The sequence below is a fragment of the Cnephaeus nilssonii genome (assembly GCF_951640355.1).
Source record: "Cnephaeus nilssonii genome assembly, chromosome: 11".
NCBI lineage: Eukaryota > Metazoa > Chordata > Mammalia > Chiroptera > Vespertilionidae > Cnephaeus > Cnephaeus nilssonii.
This window is the reverse complement of record NC_137082.1, coordinates 86411341-86426427: the sequence shown is the minus strand read 5'-3', so window position 1 is coordinate 86426427 and position 15087 is coordinate 86411341. Positions and strand designations below refer to the sequence as shown.

At 38.7% G+C, this 15087-nt stretch overlaps 2 protein-coding genes across 2 annotated transcripts in view; one reads left to right on the top strand and one right to left on the bottom strand.

Moving 5' to 3' along the window:
* DCC (DCC netrin 1 receptor) overlaps positions 1–15087 on the bottom strand; it is a gene marked incomplete at both ends in the record, with an annotated part of 938651 nt that overhangs the window by 54766 nt on the left and 868798 nt on the right. Inside the window, one exon of the mRNA XM_079784846.1 lies at positions 5786–5851. Within this exon, the coding sequence (XP_079640972.1) occupies positions 5786–5851 (66 nt within the window). The remainder of the gene's footprint in view (positions 1–5785; positions 5852–15087) is intronic.
* Positions 1–15087, top strand: part of ZNF397 (zinc finger protein 397) — a 687602-nt gene that overhangs the window by 563255 nt on the left and 109260 nt on the right. The gene's annotated exons all lie outside the window — the stretch shown is intronic.

Sequence of the window (15087 nt, the reverse complement as noted above, 5' to 3'; positions counted from 1 at the left end):
TTCGACGTATGTACATATGTGCTTTATGTTGTTTATTATTTACTGTATTTGCCACAAGTAAAGGTCAGGAATTATCTTTCTTTTAAATTGTTTTTACTGTGTCACTTCATTGCTGCTGTGTCTGTGCTCCATGTGAGTGACGTAGGTACTTATGTAGGTGGGTTCCGACTGATGGCGAAAATCGCGTTACGTTGCCATAGGAACGGATCTCCCATGTAACCCGGGGACCTTCTCTAGACCTTATGCATGAGATGAGGGAGAGGAAGTTAGGGCAGGCTCAGGGAGGGCAGACAAGCGTTCCGTCTTGAATATGTCAGGTGGAGATCTTTGGTACATTACAAAGAGGCAGCTAGAATTCGGCAGTTGGCACACAGATGGACTGTGAAGCCCTGGGAGTGGATGAGATCACCAGAATCAAGAGTACAACGTGAGCAGAGAAGCTCTCTCAAGACTCAGATCTAGTGTTGAAGCAGAAGGAGAGGACCTGGCCAAAGAGACGTGAAAGGCGGAACACGTTCTCCAAAGTTTAGTTAACGAAGCACTTCTTTTTTTTCTCAGAGCTTCTCATGGGACCCGGGTACACTGGAACAACTTTTGGGGAATAGTCATCTAGATCAGTGATTTTTATCTGGGGAGATTGTGCCCCCCCTTCTCCCCTAAGGGGAAATTTGGCAATGTCCAGAGACATTTTTGGTTGTTACATGGAAGGGGGAAATATGACTGGCATCTAATGGATAAAGGCTAGAGATGCTGCTAAACATCTTACAATGCAAATGTACAGGACAGGTCTCAGAACAAAAGATTATCCAGGCCCCAGTGGCAATAGTTTTGAGGTTGAGAAATCCTGACTAGCTTAATAGGTCCTATGTTCAGATGAAAAACTGAAACCCAAAGAATTTAAGTGACATAATCCCTGGTGAAGTCAGTTCTAGAACCTGGTTTTGGGATTTGTCTGGGATCCTTAAAATCATTTGGGATAGATATTGGTGGGAAGATCCTTTTATAGACTAGAACCTGAGACCCTGGACCACTTCAATGATCTTTCCACAAAAAACCAAAATTTTATCTTTGGACCTTTCCTTTGGCAGTCTGTTGAATGTTTTATAAACAGCTTACCAACCTATGTTGATCATTTCATGCAAACATGAAAAGAGTTTTTGTGCATATTTTATTTAGATTAGTTTAAATGGTATTGAGTTCTGGAAAGAATAAAACCAAGTTTTCTAAAACTAGAGGACAGATCATGGTATTTTCTCCTAAACACAGAGTACAAGGCATGCTTTGCAGAATATATAATATGCTTCTGAATATTCAAAAACTAATTAACAACATTGATTTTTAAATAACATTTCACCAAAGTATCACCATAGTTTTCAACATAGTTTTAATTTAGTTTTTAAAGGTTGAGGTCAATATAACAACATTTTTTTGTAGGGTTCATAGATTTCTTAACCAAAGTTACTAATTTTTAAATTATTGGGAGAGCAACCCACAAAAATAAACTGGTGATTTATCATCCTCACTAAGAAAAACATGATGTAATTGAAGTAATTTTCACTATTCTTGTCATTCATACAAACATAAACTACAAAGTCACATTTTACAGAAGTTGAAGATGTTTCTGCTTTAAAAATGGGGACTATAATTCAAAACTGAATGCCTCATAAAAATAAAATACTACCAAATCACCACATATTGGCTTTGAGTCTACTTGTCATCATAAAATAATTTGGAGACCTCTTCAGTATCCTCAATTTAATTAAGGTCTTCCAACTACAACAGTAAACATGAATTATATCTTTGTTTTTCTTCTTTTGAATTCCATTTTAAAAGGGTGTCATGCTTAGGAGAAAGTAAATGATTGGCTAGGTCTAAATTTGTTTGCACCTGGCTTGAGTATCCTGACAATAAGCCATTGTTCTCTTACAAGGCATTGAAGGATGAATCCAGCAAGGCAGGGAAAGAGAAAACCTCCATAATCCTGTCACTCTAAAGAGGAGATGTAAAAAATTTGCATTATATATAAGGTTCAAAAACTCAAATTTGAAAATGTTCTCATTGATATAGCCTACCTTTTAAAGATGGGGTGGGGTTAGAGTTTTACCGGTCAGGGTATCATTTATCCATCTAATTGGAAAATATATCTCCTTCTTCAGACTTAAGGCATTAGTAGGATTTTAATCAAAAGCTCTGGTTTTTAGAGGCCTTTGCTGATTTGCTTGCAATAGCCCAAACTAAAATCAAATTACAAATTTGCTATCATTTATCTGCTAGCTAAACAGAAAAGGAAGTAGATTAAGTCTGCCTGTCACCATCCCTGTCTCTCTGAGGTTATCAATTCACCTTAGTCAAGCAGCCTGTCATAATTTGTTATTCCAGTAGGGATTCTAGAAATATTTCAGGTGCTTTGTTCATCCCATCTATTTAAGAATATCTAAAACTCCATAAAGTGATGCAGAAAATTAAGAAGGAATAATGCCAATAATCTAAACTGGTTTAAAGTAACTAATGCCATTCATCTATTTTATCTTCACGACTTTCTCGGGTGAGATAATGTATACAGATTAAATTAATCGTAATTACATTTACAATTATATTTTCACTAGGAATATGAAATAAAATGTAAAAAACACAATGAAAGACATTTCTCTCAATTACTGTCATTCCCTTTATGTGAGGTCTGACTCCCATGAAAAGTTCTTGTTGACTAACCCCAACATCAAATTTGTCCTAGGGTTTCTTTTCAACCAGAGAATTTGTTTTATTTGGAAGGGAAAGTTCAAATAGTCAATACCAAGGTTTAAACTTGATCCCAAATTAGAATTGCCACATTTAATAATTAAAAATAAAGGTACAGTTATCTGAATTATTTCTAGCTCCCTATGTATATGCATATTGAAAAAACATTACAATGGATATCCCTTGCAATATTTTTCTTTATCTCATATTAAGAGGCAATTAGAAAGGATTCAAGTTTTACTGAGCTTCCTGTATGTTTAGGTACTAAGTTTGGCAATTCCATGCAAGATTAAAGTTCTTTAGGACACAGTTTAAGAGACTACAGAGTTCTGTATCTGTGGCTAACATCTGATCCACCTTTCACACAAGTAACACTGCTCAGTAGTGGATGGAAACTGCTAAAAGATAATGGTTCTTTCCAAATTATCTATAACAATTCTTTCTTTAATTTCCTGACACACTGTCTCTTAAAAAAATTATCCTATAGGCATGCCTTTATCTGGGAATGAATTCCAACTTGAACCTCCCATAGACACAACAGCTCAGAATCTGTTCTGCAGGATGATTCTAAAGGGGAAAAGTTAATTCCCCTCAAATACTCCAAAGCTAGACCGCTCCATCTCAGGGTAACAAATACTACAATTAGGTTTCCACACAATTTCAGTGACAACCTTCTTTTCCTTTCCTCACATTTCTGGGATGTTTCACACTCTCTTTCATCTTCCCTGGGTGCACTTCTCATCCATGTCCACCTGGGTAATTCTCCCTCTTTGTCTATTGCTCATGCAGTGGTCATTTTCCAATATGTCCCATATCTCACAGCAAGTACCCTGCACGCAGTGAGGGCTTTATAGCATTTCTTACTGACGACCCAAATGCATGCAGGGTGCTCAGCATATTGTTGAGATTTCGGGATAAAAGTTGAAGGAAGAGAATGAAACTTGCAAAGTTTGGGGGAGGGAATTATATCTAAACCAATCTATGTGTCGTGCTAATGGTCTGTTTTCAGTCCCAACACATCCCTCCTCTCATGTTTCTTCTGTGAAATCTCCAAAGTGTGTCTGTGTCTATTGGAACCTGGGAACTATCCGAGCCAGGGACTAGCGATAACAGGCCTCTAAAAGTCTAATACCTACAAAAGACATAATGTTACTAAAGTGAGGGAAGAGTATCTGTGTAAGACACAACAGAAGTGGTGAGGGCGATAGCAACCTGGATAGAATATCCTAGACATAACCTTAGAAAAGCTTGAATGGAATATATTTAGAAAATTTAAATATGAAAAATTGTACTGGTCTGGTTAAGTAATGCATTAGTGACAGACAGGCTATGCCTGGCAACTAGAAGAGTCAACAGGTAACAATGTGTACCTGAGTCCACCCCTGGCCAGGGGAGAGGGGACACTGAGCCTTTCATGGGAGCATCTGGTCTACTCCCCAGATTATACATATCCTCTTTGGGGACAGGGATGCATTAGATTGCCATAGCCTATGATAGGAAATAATCACATAATTCACCCCTTTATTCTAATGTCATGGTCAGCAAAAAACTTTTAGATTGCAATTTTGGCTTCTTACATGGATTTTTTTAACAGAAGGACATCCAAATGGATATTTAGCTATTCATTAATCACATTTCTCATGAAAACCTGCTAAAATTGTTAAGTAAATCATGGTGTTGTTTTCATAAAATATAGTACTATATAGCAGCAAAGATAAATGAAGGAGAGCTATTTGCAAATACATGAATAAATCTTAAAAGCAAATTAAATGATCTCACTCATATGGGGAAACTAATGAACAAAATAAACTGTTCAACAAAATAGATCCAGAGACATAGAAGCATGGAACAGACTGTGGAATCTCAGAGGGAAAAGGGGAGTGGGTGGGAGGGAGAGAGTAACCAAAGAACTTGTATGCATATATGCATAACCCATGGACATCAACAATAGGGGGGTGAAGGCGTGGTTCAAGGGGAGAGGGGCAAGCTAGAAGGGGTCAATGGGGAAAATATGTAATATTTTCAACAATAAAGGACTAAGAAAAACAAAACACAAACTTAAATATACGTGCAAGATGTAGCAGGATAGATATAGTATGATATCATTTCCTAAAGTTTTAAACATGTATGATATTACCACAATATTTAGTGGAACATATACACATATGGTAAATATCATACTTGCGAGAGTGGTTACAACACAGTGAGAAATGGAAGGAATGTGAGAGAAGCATGTGATAAGGCAGAGACATACACGAGATTTCGATTGCATTATTGACTATTTTATAACTTAACTTAGGTGATGGGTACATGTGTTGGTATTTGTATTTTGAATATACGAAATATATGTTTTTAGTAAACCAAGCCAATCAACAAGAGCAACAAATTTTTAAGAACCTATAGAGGAAAGTTACCATCTATACATCAATGCCTGGGAGTTTGGCTAGTATTTATCCAACTTCCTATAATTCCTGCTTCAGCAAAACTCAGGACAAGATCCAGAAAACTCCAAAACCATCCTGCTTCTTCCAGGCAGTTCTCAGATGGCCTCCATCTGGTGATCCTCAAAACGAAGAGTATGTGAATGCTCATTAGCATGAGCAGAACTAAATGTCTAATCTTGACCATGTGATGGGAAATTGGCTCTAAGTGCTAGAAGATTTTGAAGAGTAAATGTACTTTAGGCAAACGTACTGGTAATGCCAATTTATGAAACTGATGCGTTTCAATTCAATCTATCGTAGGTATCACCTCTCTCTAATAAAATTACAGTTGGAAACATTTTAAATACATGTAACACTTTAAAATCTATACATTTAAAAGCCCTCTGTCATTTATAAAATTATGCGTGGGCTTTTCTGACTCTGTTTTGTGCACTTGTCAGCTCTCTTCTGAGAGAATATGCTACAGGTTTGTTAATGACATCATGTTTCTATTATTCCCACTAAAACCCCAAGTCTGGGAATTTTGGAACGTGCCGCAGAGCTCTGGAATTAACCATTTAATTAATATAACCAATCCAATATAAACTAATTTATATACTTACCATTGAGAGTGCTTCTATCAATCAAATTAGTATCCACTGGCCAATAGCCTCCATCTCCATGACGACCTATGTATTGGGAAAACATATCAGAATGTCAGTGGCTATACAACATGAAAGCACAAAGGAAACAAAGCAGCCAGACTGAAATAATAAATATTTCAAAATACACCAACAATGGGACATGATTATATTGGCCACCTCGGAGAAAGCCCAAGGTTTTTAATACCAATATACCTTGTGAGAAGGTTATTTTCTGTGTAAGAAAAACACACACAAAACAAGCAAACTCATGAAAATGGATTATTAAACAAGCTAAATTCAATTCCTGTTTGAAAAGCTGGCCCCCCACCCCAATATTCTTGTTAAAAAGTCACCAAAGGTACAACAGCGGTGCTAGTCTAAACGTTGCGTCCCTGAACATCTCGGGACAGAAAGGTGCTCGCTGCTCATGGCTCCCAGAGAGGCAAAGCCAAGCGCTGTTTGCTGCAGCAGGTCCTGTCTGCACCGTTGGCCATGGCATGACTTGGGCAAGCTACCATTATTACTTTACAAGGGACACCACATTTCATCTTACAACTGCGGTTTGGTCGTCTTTGTGTGAATGTCAACGAGGTGCCTGAAAAGAGCTATTATAAATGGAGAAAAGCAACACACACGGTCTGAATATTTCTGACAAACACACCAGGTAAGGAAGAAGCATTACATGACGGGAAACAGCGCCTTCCATTAGGTGTTCAACAGTTGTAAAATTAGTCTTTAACAGAACTGAGCCAGAAATTAACCAGATAGAATTATTCTAATACCTTCATCTTTTCGTACATTTGTAGAACTATAATTATTTGATTAGATTTTGTGTTCTAGATTTCTATTAGGTACATCATTTATGGAAAGACATTTGGGAGTTGAATTTATATGCAAACACATACAAGAACAGAATTAATTCTCTGTTTTATTTGCTCCAGGGAGTTATTTCTGAAAGTGGTTTTAATCAGTGGATGCTGTAGAGGAAGTCAACTGGGGAGCCAGCTACAGTAACGGTGGTTTCCTCACAGGCATAGATTTTAGTTTTCTTCAAGTCCTACTTAATTCGCAGACCCAACACTCTTCTTAAAAAAGCTTTCCCAAGATCTCATTTTATTTACAAAATAGTGGTGAAGGGCTGACTTTAATTTTGTTAACAGACTATACCTTCACAATTTAAAAAATTCTTTTGATATCAAGTCCGCGCTGAGGTTAGGATGGCAAGCTTCCAACAAGCAATGCATAAATTAATGCAATCACTTCATATTCTGTTTTCAGCATAACCTGGTACATTTAAAATCTGCTGGCCAATGACTGTGGGTTTATAAAGAAGTGGAAATTAAGATGAAGGCTCCTATTTGTGAGGAGGTGGTGGGGTTAGGGAGTGGTGAGAGAAGCAACTGAAATAAGAACCAATTATGTAAATTTCGGTGGGTTGGCTAAAATTTGGACAAGTCTAACCCTTTTCTCAAACACCTTGCTTGTGTGACTCAGACACATTTGCAGTTTTCAATGAGCAGAGGATAAGCTGTCTAACCCTTTTCTCAAACACCTTGCTTGTGTGACTCAGACACATTTGCAGTTTTCAATGAGCAGAGGATAAGCTTTGCCCACTGGACATTGTAAGATCAATGCTGGAAGAAATGAAGTGAGACAGAAGTTCTGTATAAACAGTAAGATGGCTTTTCTCATATCTGAAAGCAACTAGATTGCAAAGCAGTCAGGCAAAAGAGATGCTAACAGCCCCATCACTTAGGCCAGTAAAGCAATAAATGATTCCTGTGGGGAGTAATCCTGTATTGGCTGGAAATTGGGTATAGAGCCTGTGGAGGATTTTCCTTTCCCTCTAGCATCCCACAAATGTCTTTTTAATGAAGTTTCTCATTCTCCCAGCTAGGTTGTGGGAAGATGCAAAAACAAGCCCATAAGCACATCCATATATTACTTAGGCAGAAAGCTCTATGGGTAGAGCACCCCTTAGACTTAGTGAGGCTATTAATTACATTGTGAATTTCAATATGTAGAAGAAAATCAGATGTCATGTGGTTCAAGCTTTGAGGAAGATAAACGGACTCTCGAAATGCTTCCTAAATAAGAGGAGGCAGCTTAAAGCTTGAACTTTCTACTCACGAAATCTAGCGTATTGACACTGGTGAACTTTTTATAACTAGATTAATACCATGAAAGAAAATTAAGTAACTCTTAACATGCCCAATAGAAAGTACTTTAAAGAAACTTGATATCATCAACTAGCTAGATTGGATTTATGGTAATTTAGAGTTCTTGCACCATTTGGGTAAGGAAACACAAAATTCGCTGCTTGTATACTGATGAGTCTGAGATCCTCTTTGTCTAAGGGTGTGAGAATCAAATATTAATTTTGTGTGCCATGTTTCTGTTCTCTAAAATGTCTTTTAAATTCCAGGAAGGCATCCTTTATGGATAAAGAAAAGTTACAAAAAGTGATTCTCCTCCTTCTTTAAGGCAAGAATCAGAAAGTGTAAGTGAGGAGACTCTGGAGACTAAAGAGGATGCTGTTATTGCGTGGCAGTTCAAAGCATTGTTAAGGGCTTTTGGCTGTGGATTGACTATTGGATGCATTTAGTTCACGTGGTTAATTTCATAAGCACTGATTTAGGCAAACTGAGGACTAATTAGACTCTAGTACATGGTAAATCAGTTACTGAAAAGATATATAAAAGTTCCCAGAGGTCTTAATTTTATTAATGGAGCATAGAACTGATAAAAATCCATTCAAAATTTATTAAGTGCCTACTGTATGCAAGGCACAGTCCTAGGTCCTCAGGAAAGGGGTAGTATACAATGATCAATTGGGTAGGAATCCAGCCATGACAGTTAGAGCTGGCTCACGGTCCTATTCAGGCCTACTCATGATTAATATTAGCTAACTGCAGAGGCTTTTCATTTACTCTGACTTTGAAGATTTAAGAATAAGTTAATTCATTTATTACTATATTTTTATTGTGGTGAGTGCTGTGCATGTAAAATGAAACATTAATGTTTACATTAAATCCCTACTTCTAGCACACGTGGGCAGATGGAGAATATTTCCCATGACAAAAATTTTTTATTACCTGCCGAAGATTAATTCAACTGAGATTTCATTTCTACAGTCTTATTTTTTCTGAGTGGATGTTTATAAGCTCAGGGAGGAATAAATGGAAAATTAATATGTGGAGGACATTGGCAAAAGAGGATGTGGTATTTCTAATGTATTCTTTAATCGATATTTCTGAATGGGGATAACAGACGGTGCCCCACAATGGCATCCACACGATCAATCCCAAGAGAAAAACATATGACCCATAATCTAAATGAAATGGACAGATTTGTCACCTAACAAATGATCAATATACATCTCCTCAAGGATGCAGAGTACTGAGAGAGCTTCGTGATCTTAGAATTACTCTTGGAAAATAATTTGGGTGATAATGAAGGAAACTGCATTGATTTAATATCTTGTACACCAGTGGATAAAGATAATCCATTAATGCCACTTGAATACAGTTTCACTGTCCAATACACAGATCATAGCGAGATATATTTAAAGCAGATGGTTTTTCAGAGGCAGGAAAATCTAGGAGATCAATTTATCATATAGTTGGTAACGCTGCTGACTTTGAACAAAGTCAGCAGGATGTCTATAAACCAGGCAGCAAAATCGCAACCCACACCTAGGATATTTCAAACATATATTAATAAAAATAACTAATAAGCTCTTCCTACCTTTTCCTAAGGTTCAACACATTGTTTTCAAGTTAACATGAAGGAAAGTTTGTTGATTAAAAAAGAAGAGTAAGGTGGGTAAGCTTAGAAAGCCGGGCAAGGATGAAATAAGAAAACTCCCTATATGCTCTACCAAAGAGTTAGAATTTATCTTGTAGGGGACAGAGATTCACCGAAGTATACTAAGCAGAAAAGTGACTCAATTAAATATGTATGTTAGTAAGATTATTCTGGCTGAGTTGTGAAGAGCAAATTAATTAGAAGAGGCGGTTATAATAAATAGGGTGAGACTAATATTAATTACAAATCCATGAGGCAGACATTATTAGCTCCATTATATAGATGAGTAAACTGCGGTTCAGAAACACTAATTTACTCATTTTATTAAGTGGCTGAAGCTGCCTGACTCTGTGATTATCTTAGCATTATTGGGCGAATTGATAAATAAGAGGAGGAATGGGAAGAGTGTTGGACATAAACTAGAGCACTACTTAGAGTTGATCCTGGCGTGTAACTGTGAGGGTTTAGGTGAATGGGTGTGACTGGAGGTGGTAGGTCTATTCTCAATAGGGCACATAGAGCAAAACAGACTTTGGAAGAGAATGGAAAAGGTTCAGTCTGTAACCATATAGAGCACTGGGACAAGTGAAGGTGACCCTTGACAAAAGGCATAGAGGAAGTAGACTAATAAGGCGAGGAAAACTCTGAAAATGACACACTGAGGCCCTATCCAGACCCTCCTTTCCCTGCCCCTGCCCCACACTCTCCCATCACCAGTAAATAGTGAATGGGCTTTGCAGGGCTCTGGCTCCAGGCGAGCATGCTGGTCTTCGGTGGCCCGTGTAGACAGTGGGTACTTGATGTGTTGAAAAGTAGTAAAGCCCGAGAACTACTGTGATCGAGCAGAGAAAAACAGCCAAAGCCCATTACCAACGTGTCTTCGTCACAGAGCCCTACTGTGCCCAGGGGGACCCTAATTGTCTACTGAACACATCCTGCAGATCTCCTCCTTTGAGCAGCTTTTTGGCTTCTCGATTTCTCCATTTTGGGATTTCTCTAAGTAAAGGTTCCAGTTATCTTTCCCTTTGTGGTCATTGGTGTGGATTCAAATTCTACTCATATATTTAGAGTCCAGCCTTGGGTTTTAAGAGTCTTCTATACTACTTACACACAGTAATTGCCCATCTCAAACCCTGTAATACACTACACATTAGGTGGTACCCGCTGGTTTAGCATGCTGCGCTTGGAGTGTTTGTATATTCCTCCTAACTATGTTGCGTGCTTCTTTCCAATGGCCCGGTGGAACTCTGCTCCTTTCTTAAGCTTCCTCACAAGCAGCACAGGGCTAGGCAGAGGTACCAGCAAGTTGGCAAAAGTGAGTCCAATTCCTTTCATACTGCACATTTGACATTTCAAAAACTCATCAGCGCCCGCTGGCTTTTTCTCCTTTCTGTACTCAGAATTACAAGCAGCTGTGAAATGCAAGTCTATAATTTTCTGCTAACAAGAAATGACAGGAAGGGTGCTGGAGGTCAAGAAAAGAGCACAGGAGGTCAGAATCATCTACCATTGCCTGGATCACACAGAACTTGTTTTTCTGTTGAACTTTAATTTCACAGATGAATATTGAAGATATGATACTTTTTCACTACTGGAAAAATATTTTCCCATCTTTTTCATATCCCCCAAGATCAGAAACATGTACAGTACCCACAGCCATGAGCACTACTCCTCTGAACTATTCTTTTGATTAGATGACAAAGTCTATCTTTCTAGATTATTCCACGATTGTTTCCCAAAAGATGTGTGCCATCATAATTCAATAAAAACACTTATCTGGCATCAATAAATAGAATCCATTCCCATCTAGAATCTGGACATTCAGGGAGGAAGGAAATGACCATGTGAATCAGACAAGTCATCTTCCATCAAGGAATTTATAACCTGGCCTAGGGTTTGAGGATATAAATAGCAAAGCATAAGAAAAGAACCACATAGCAATGAATAAGTCAGATGTTAAGGGCGTATAGAAGAATAAAAGACTGCCGTGTATGGATATATTGGTCAGGAGGCTAGAAGAGGGAAGTTGGGGTCAAACAGTCAGGGTCTTGATGTCAGAGAACTGACTCCATTCTGTAAGCAACAGTGAAGCATCGTTTTGGAATGAAAATTCAGGAGGTAGAGTCCAGTTCTATTAGAATTGGGCAGGGAATAAAGCTAGGAACATAGTATTTAGCTAAAGAAGGGCATTCAGCAACACAATGAGTCTTACAAAAGGAACTAATTTCAATAATCTTTTGGAGGATTTGTTAACAAAAATGTCTACCTTTCAAGTCTTAGAAAGTTGAAATTATACCATGAATTGTATCAGTTCTTATGAGTACCGAGTATGTTGTTTTCTTTCAAAGTTACCCATTAGAACATAAAAGCCCCTGAGACATTGACTGAAGCAGCTACTTGCCTGCTTGCTGGGAACACGGTTAAGCACCCCAAATGCTTTATTGAAAGCACATTATTCATTTTTTTTTGCCCCTACTTCTCCACCAGTTGTAATTTCTAAAGTTGCAAAATTTTCGACCATAGGAAAGCACAGGTGAGAACAGCTTTTTAAAAGGGGTGGAGCAAGCACTTGAATGATAAAGTGAATTAAAACAACACACAATAACAGGGCAAAAAGAGGTTTTCACTTTCAATTAAGCATCTCCCACCAAAAGGTGATAGAGGTTTCAATTCTTCAAACAGCAGCCTGGGTGCTGTGATCCAAACCCTGCAAAGTTTGGGTTATATTCACTAAATTGCAAGCTTTTTTTTTTTTATTAAGGTATTACATGTGTCCATATCTCCCCATTGTCCCCCCACCCCATCCCACTCCCATACATGCCCTCACCCCCCAGTGTCTTGCAAGCTTGACTAGGCTGCCTTGGAAACAATTAGCATTCTGTTTACTCATGAGATTAAAACCATGGGGGAGGGGGGTGTGTGTAAAATGGCAGGGGTAGTGTTTAGTTGCCTGAATACCCTATTGAGGAAAGACAAGGCCTTTAAACCAGATGCGCTTACTTGAGGCCATTTAGGTTTCACTTCTTTTTTTAAAAAATATTTTTATTGATTTTTTACAGAGAGGAAGGGAGAGGGATAGAGAGCTAGAAACATCGATGAGAGAAACATCGACCAGCTGCCTCCTGCACACCCCCTACCGGGGATGTGCCCGCAACCAATGTACATGCCCTTGACCGGAATCGATCCTGGGACCTTTCAGTCCGTAGGCTGACGCTCTATCCACTGAGCCAAACCGGTTTCAGCAGGTTTCACTTCTTGATAACAAAGTAGGAACCAATGAAGTCACTGAATTTCCAGAAATTATACAGTGGTTCAGAGAAGAAATTCTCAGGTTAGTTAGCCTGGGAATGCATCTCGGTCTAACCTTATACATATGGTGAGAGTCTGGGCAAGTTTTATCCTGCATTTCATTTTCTATGTCTGTAGGGATGTTATGAGAATTAAATATGGTAGAACATGTGCAGTGCGCCGAAGAGTGACATATCGCAGGAATGGTAAAAACACGAGGTGCTACACTATGCAAAGATGCTATGCTTTTTTCCCCCTTAATTCTAATATTAATCCTAAAACTTGATCATCTTAAATCCTGAAAGAAACAAAAAGTAACTTGGGCTGAAGTCATCATTTTAGAGGTGAGGATGCTGAGAGAAGATCAGTATGCGCCCAAAGTCACACAGGAGGTCCCAATGCAGGATGGAACCTCCTGATCCCATCCAGCTGTCCTGGACCACACACCGTGATTGCTGATGGGAAAGCAGAGCATTATGGGTCTATAGGAGAGTAATTCTCTCTTCGCAGTGGGAGGACAGTTCTCAGCAGGCCGCCTTCTTCTGGATCTACTGGTCTAGGACCTTATGCCTCTTCTCCAGGCCTGGCGTTTTAGATCAACCACTCAAGCTATGGAGAATTAAAGAAACTTGAGAGTGCTCAAAGAAAGCATTTTCTTCCTAATTCATCTCAGCAATGCTATAGATCGTGCCATGAAAATTCCTGCCTCTTTAAGGTACCATGTCATGGAAGGCATGGAAACATACATGACTTGTAAACGTTTATGCTCATGCTAAGAATTACCAACTTTCACTCATGCACACTTCAAACAGGAGTCCGATATTTGCGAGTAAATAAAATATAAGAACATAAAAACAATCTTTTAGGATTAAAAGTTTGATCTAATAATCATTTTTGAGAATTTGTTAAGTTTTCTGACTATCTTCACTGCAACCTCCAAACAAAAGGATTTTTTAAAAACATTTGTGAGAAGCTCTAAAAAGGCTCAAGCTAATTGTAGAAAAACAAAAAGCCAGATTTTTTAGAAGTCTGCAATGGAAAGATAAACTCTGGGAGTAAGAGAGAAACATGTTTGGGTTCCAACTCTGTCCACAGTATATTCATGTGACTTGGGGGAAAACATAACCTGCTTTCTCATCTGAAAGTCTACCTTCCTTTTGAAGGTAGCTGCTATGAACTGAATTGGGTCTCCCCCAAGCCCCACATTCACATGTTTGGAGATATGGACCTTTATGGAAATAATTAAGGTTAAATGAGGTCATAAGGATGGAGCTCTGATCCAATAGGATCAGGGTCCTTATAAGAGGAGATCTGAGGAGGGTGGGTTGCGGGGGGGTGGGGTGGGATGGTTTGGTGAGGGGGAAAGAGATCAACCAAAGAACTTGTATGCATATAAGTATAACCAATGGACACAGACAATGGGGGGGGGGGGGTGGGTGGTGGTGAAGGCCAGGGCTGAGGGCCGGGGACAGGATGGGAGAGGACAATGAGGACAACGGGAAAGGGGGGCATAATATGTAATACTTTCAACAATAAAGATTTTTTTTTTTTAAAAAAAGGGGGAAGATTTGAGAGAGCTTGTCCTCTGTCTGCCACTTGAGGACACGTTGAGGGCAGTGTCTCCAATCCAGGAGGAGAGCCCTCCCTCCAGACCTTCATGTAAGGTTTCCTGCCTCCAGCCCTGGGAGAAAATCCACTTCTGTGGTTTAACCCACCCAGTGCTCGGTATTTTGCATTGGCCTCTCAAGCTGAAGAGACAGTGGAATTAGAGCCGTTCCTGAGTTTCCTGAGATAAAGAGCTGCCAGGACCATATATACTCAGTGCTGAGACTTCCCACGAGCAACGTGACGCTAACTTTGACCCAGATTGAACGCTCTTTGGCTTTGTTTGAGATGATTCACAGAGTTGGGAAAAGGAAGGCCAATATTGGGGAAATATCCAAACTTTACAGATATATGTTAAAAGCATGTGTGTGTCCATGTATATATATATATATATATATATATATATATATATATATATATATATATATATATATATATATATATATATATATATGATGAATATACTTGGTGGTTAAAAACAAGGTTTTTGGAACATGATTGTCCCAGTGTGAATCATGGTCACGCTGCCTGTTAGCTGTGTGTTTATAGGTGTCACTTAAACTCTCAGAGTTTCAGCTTCT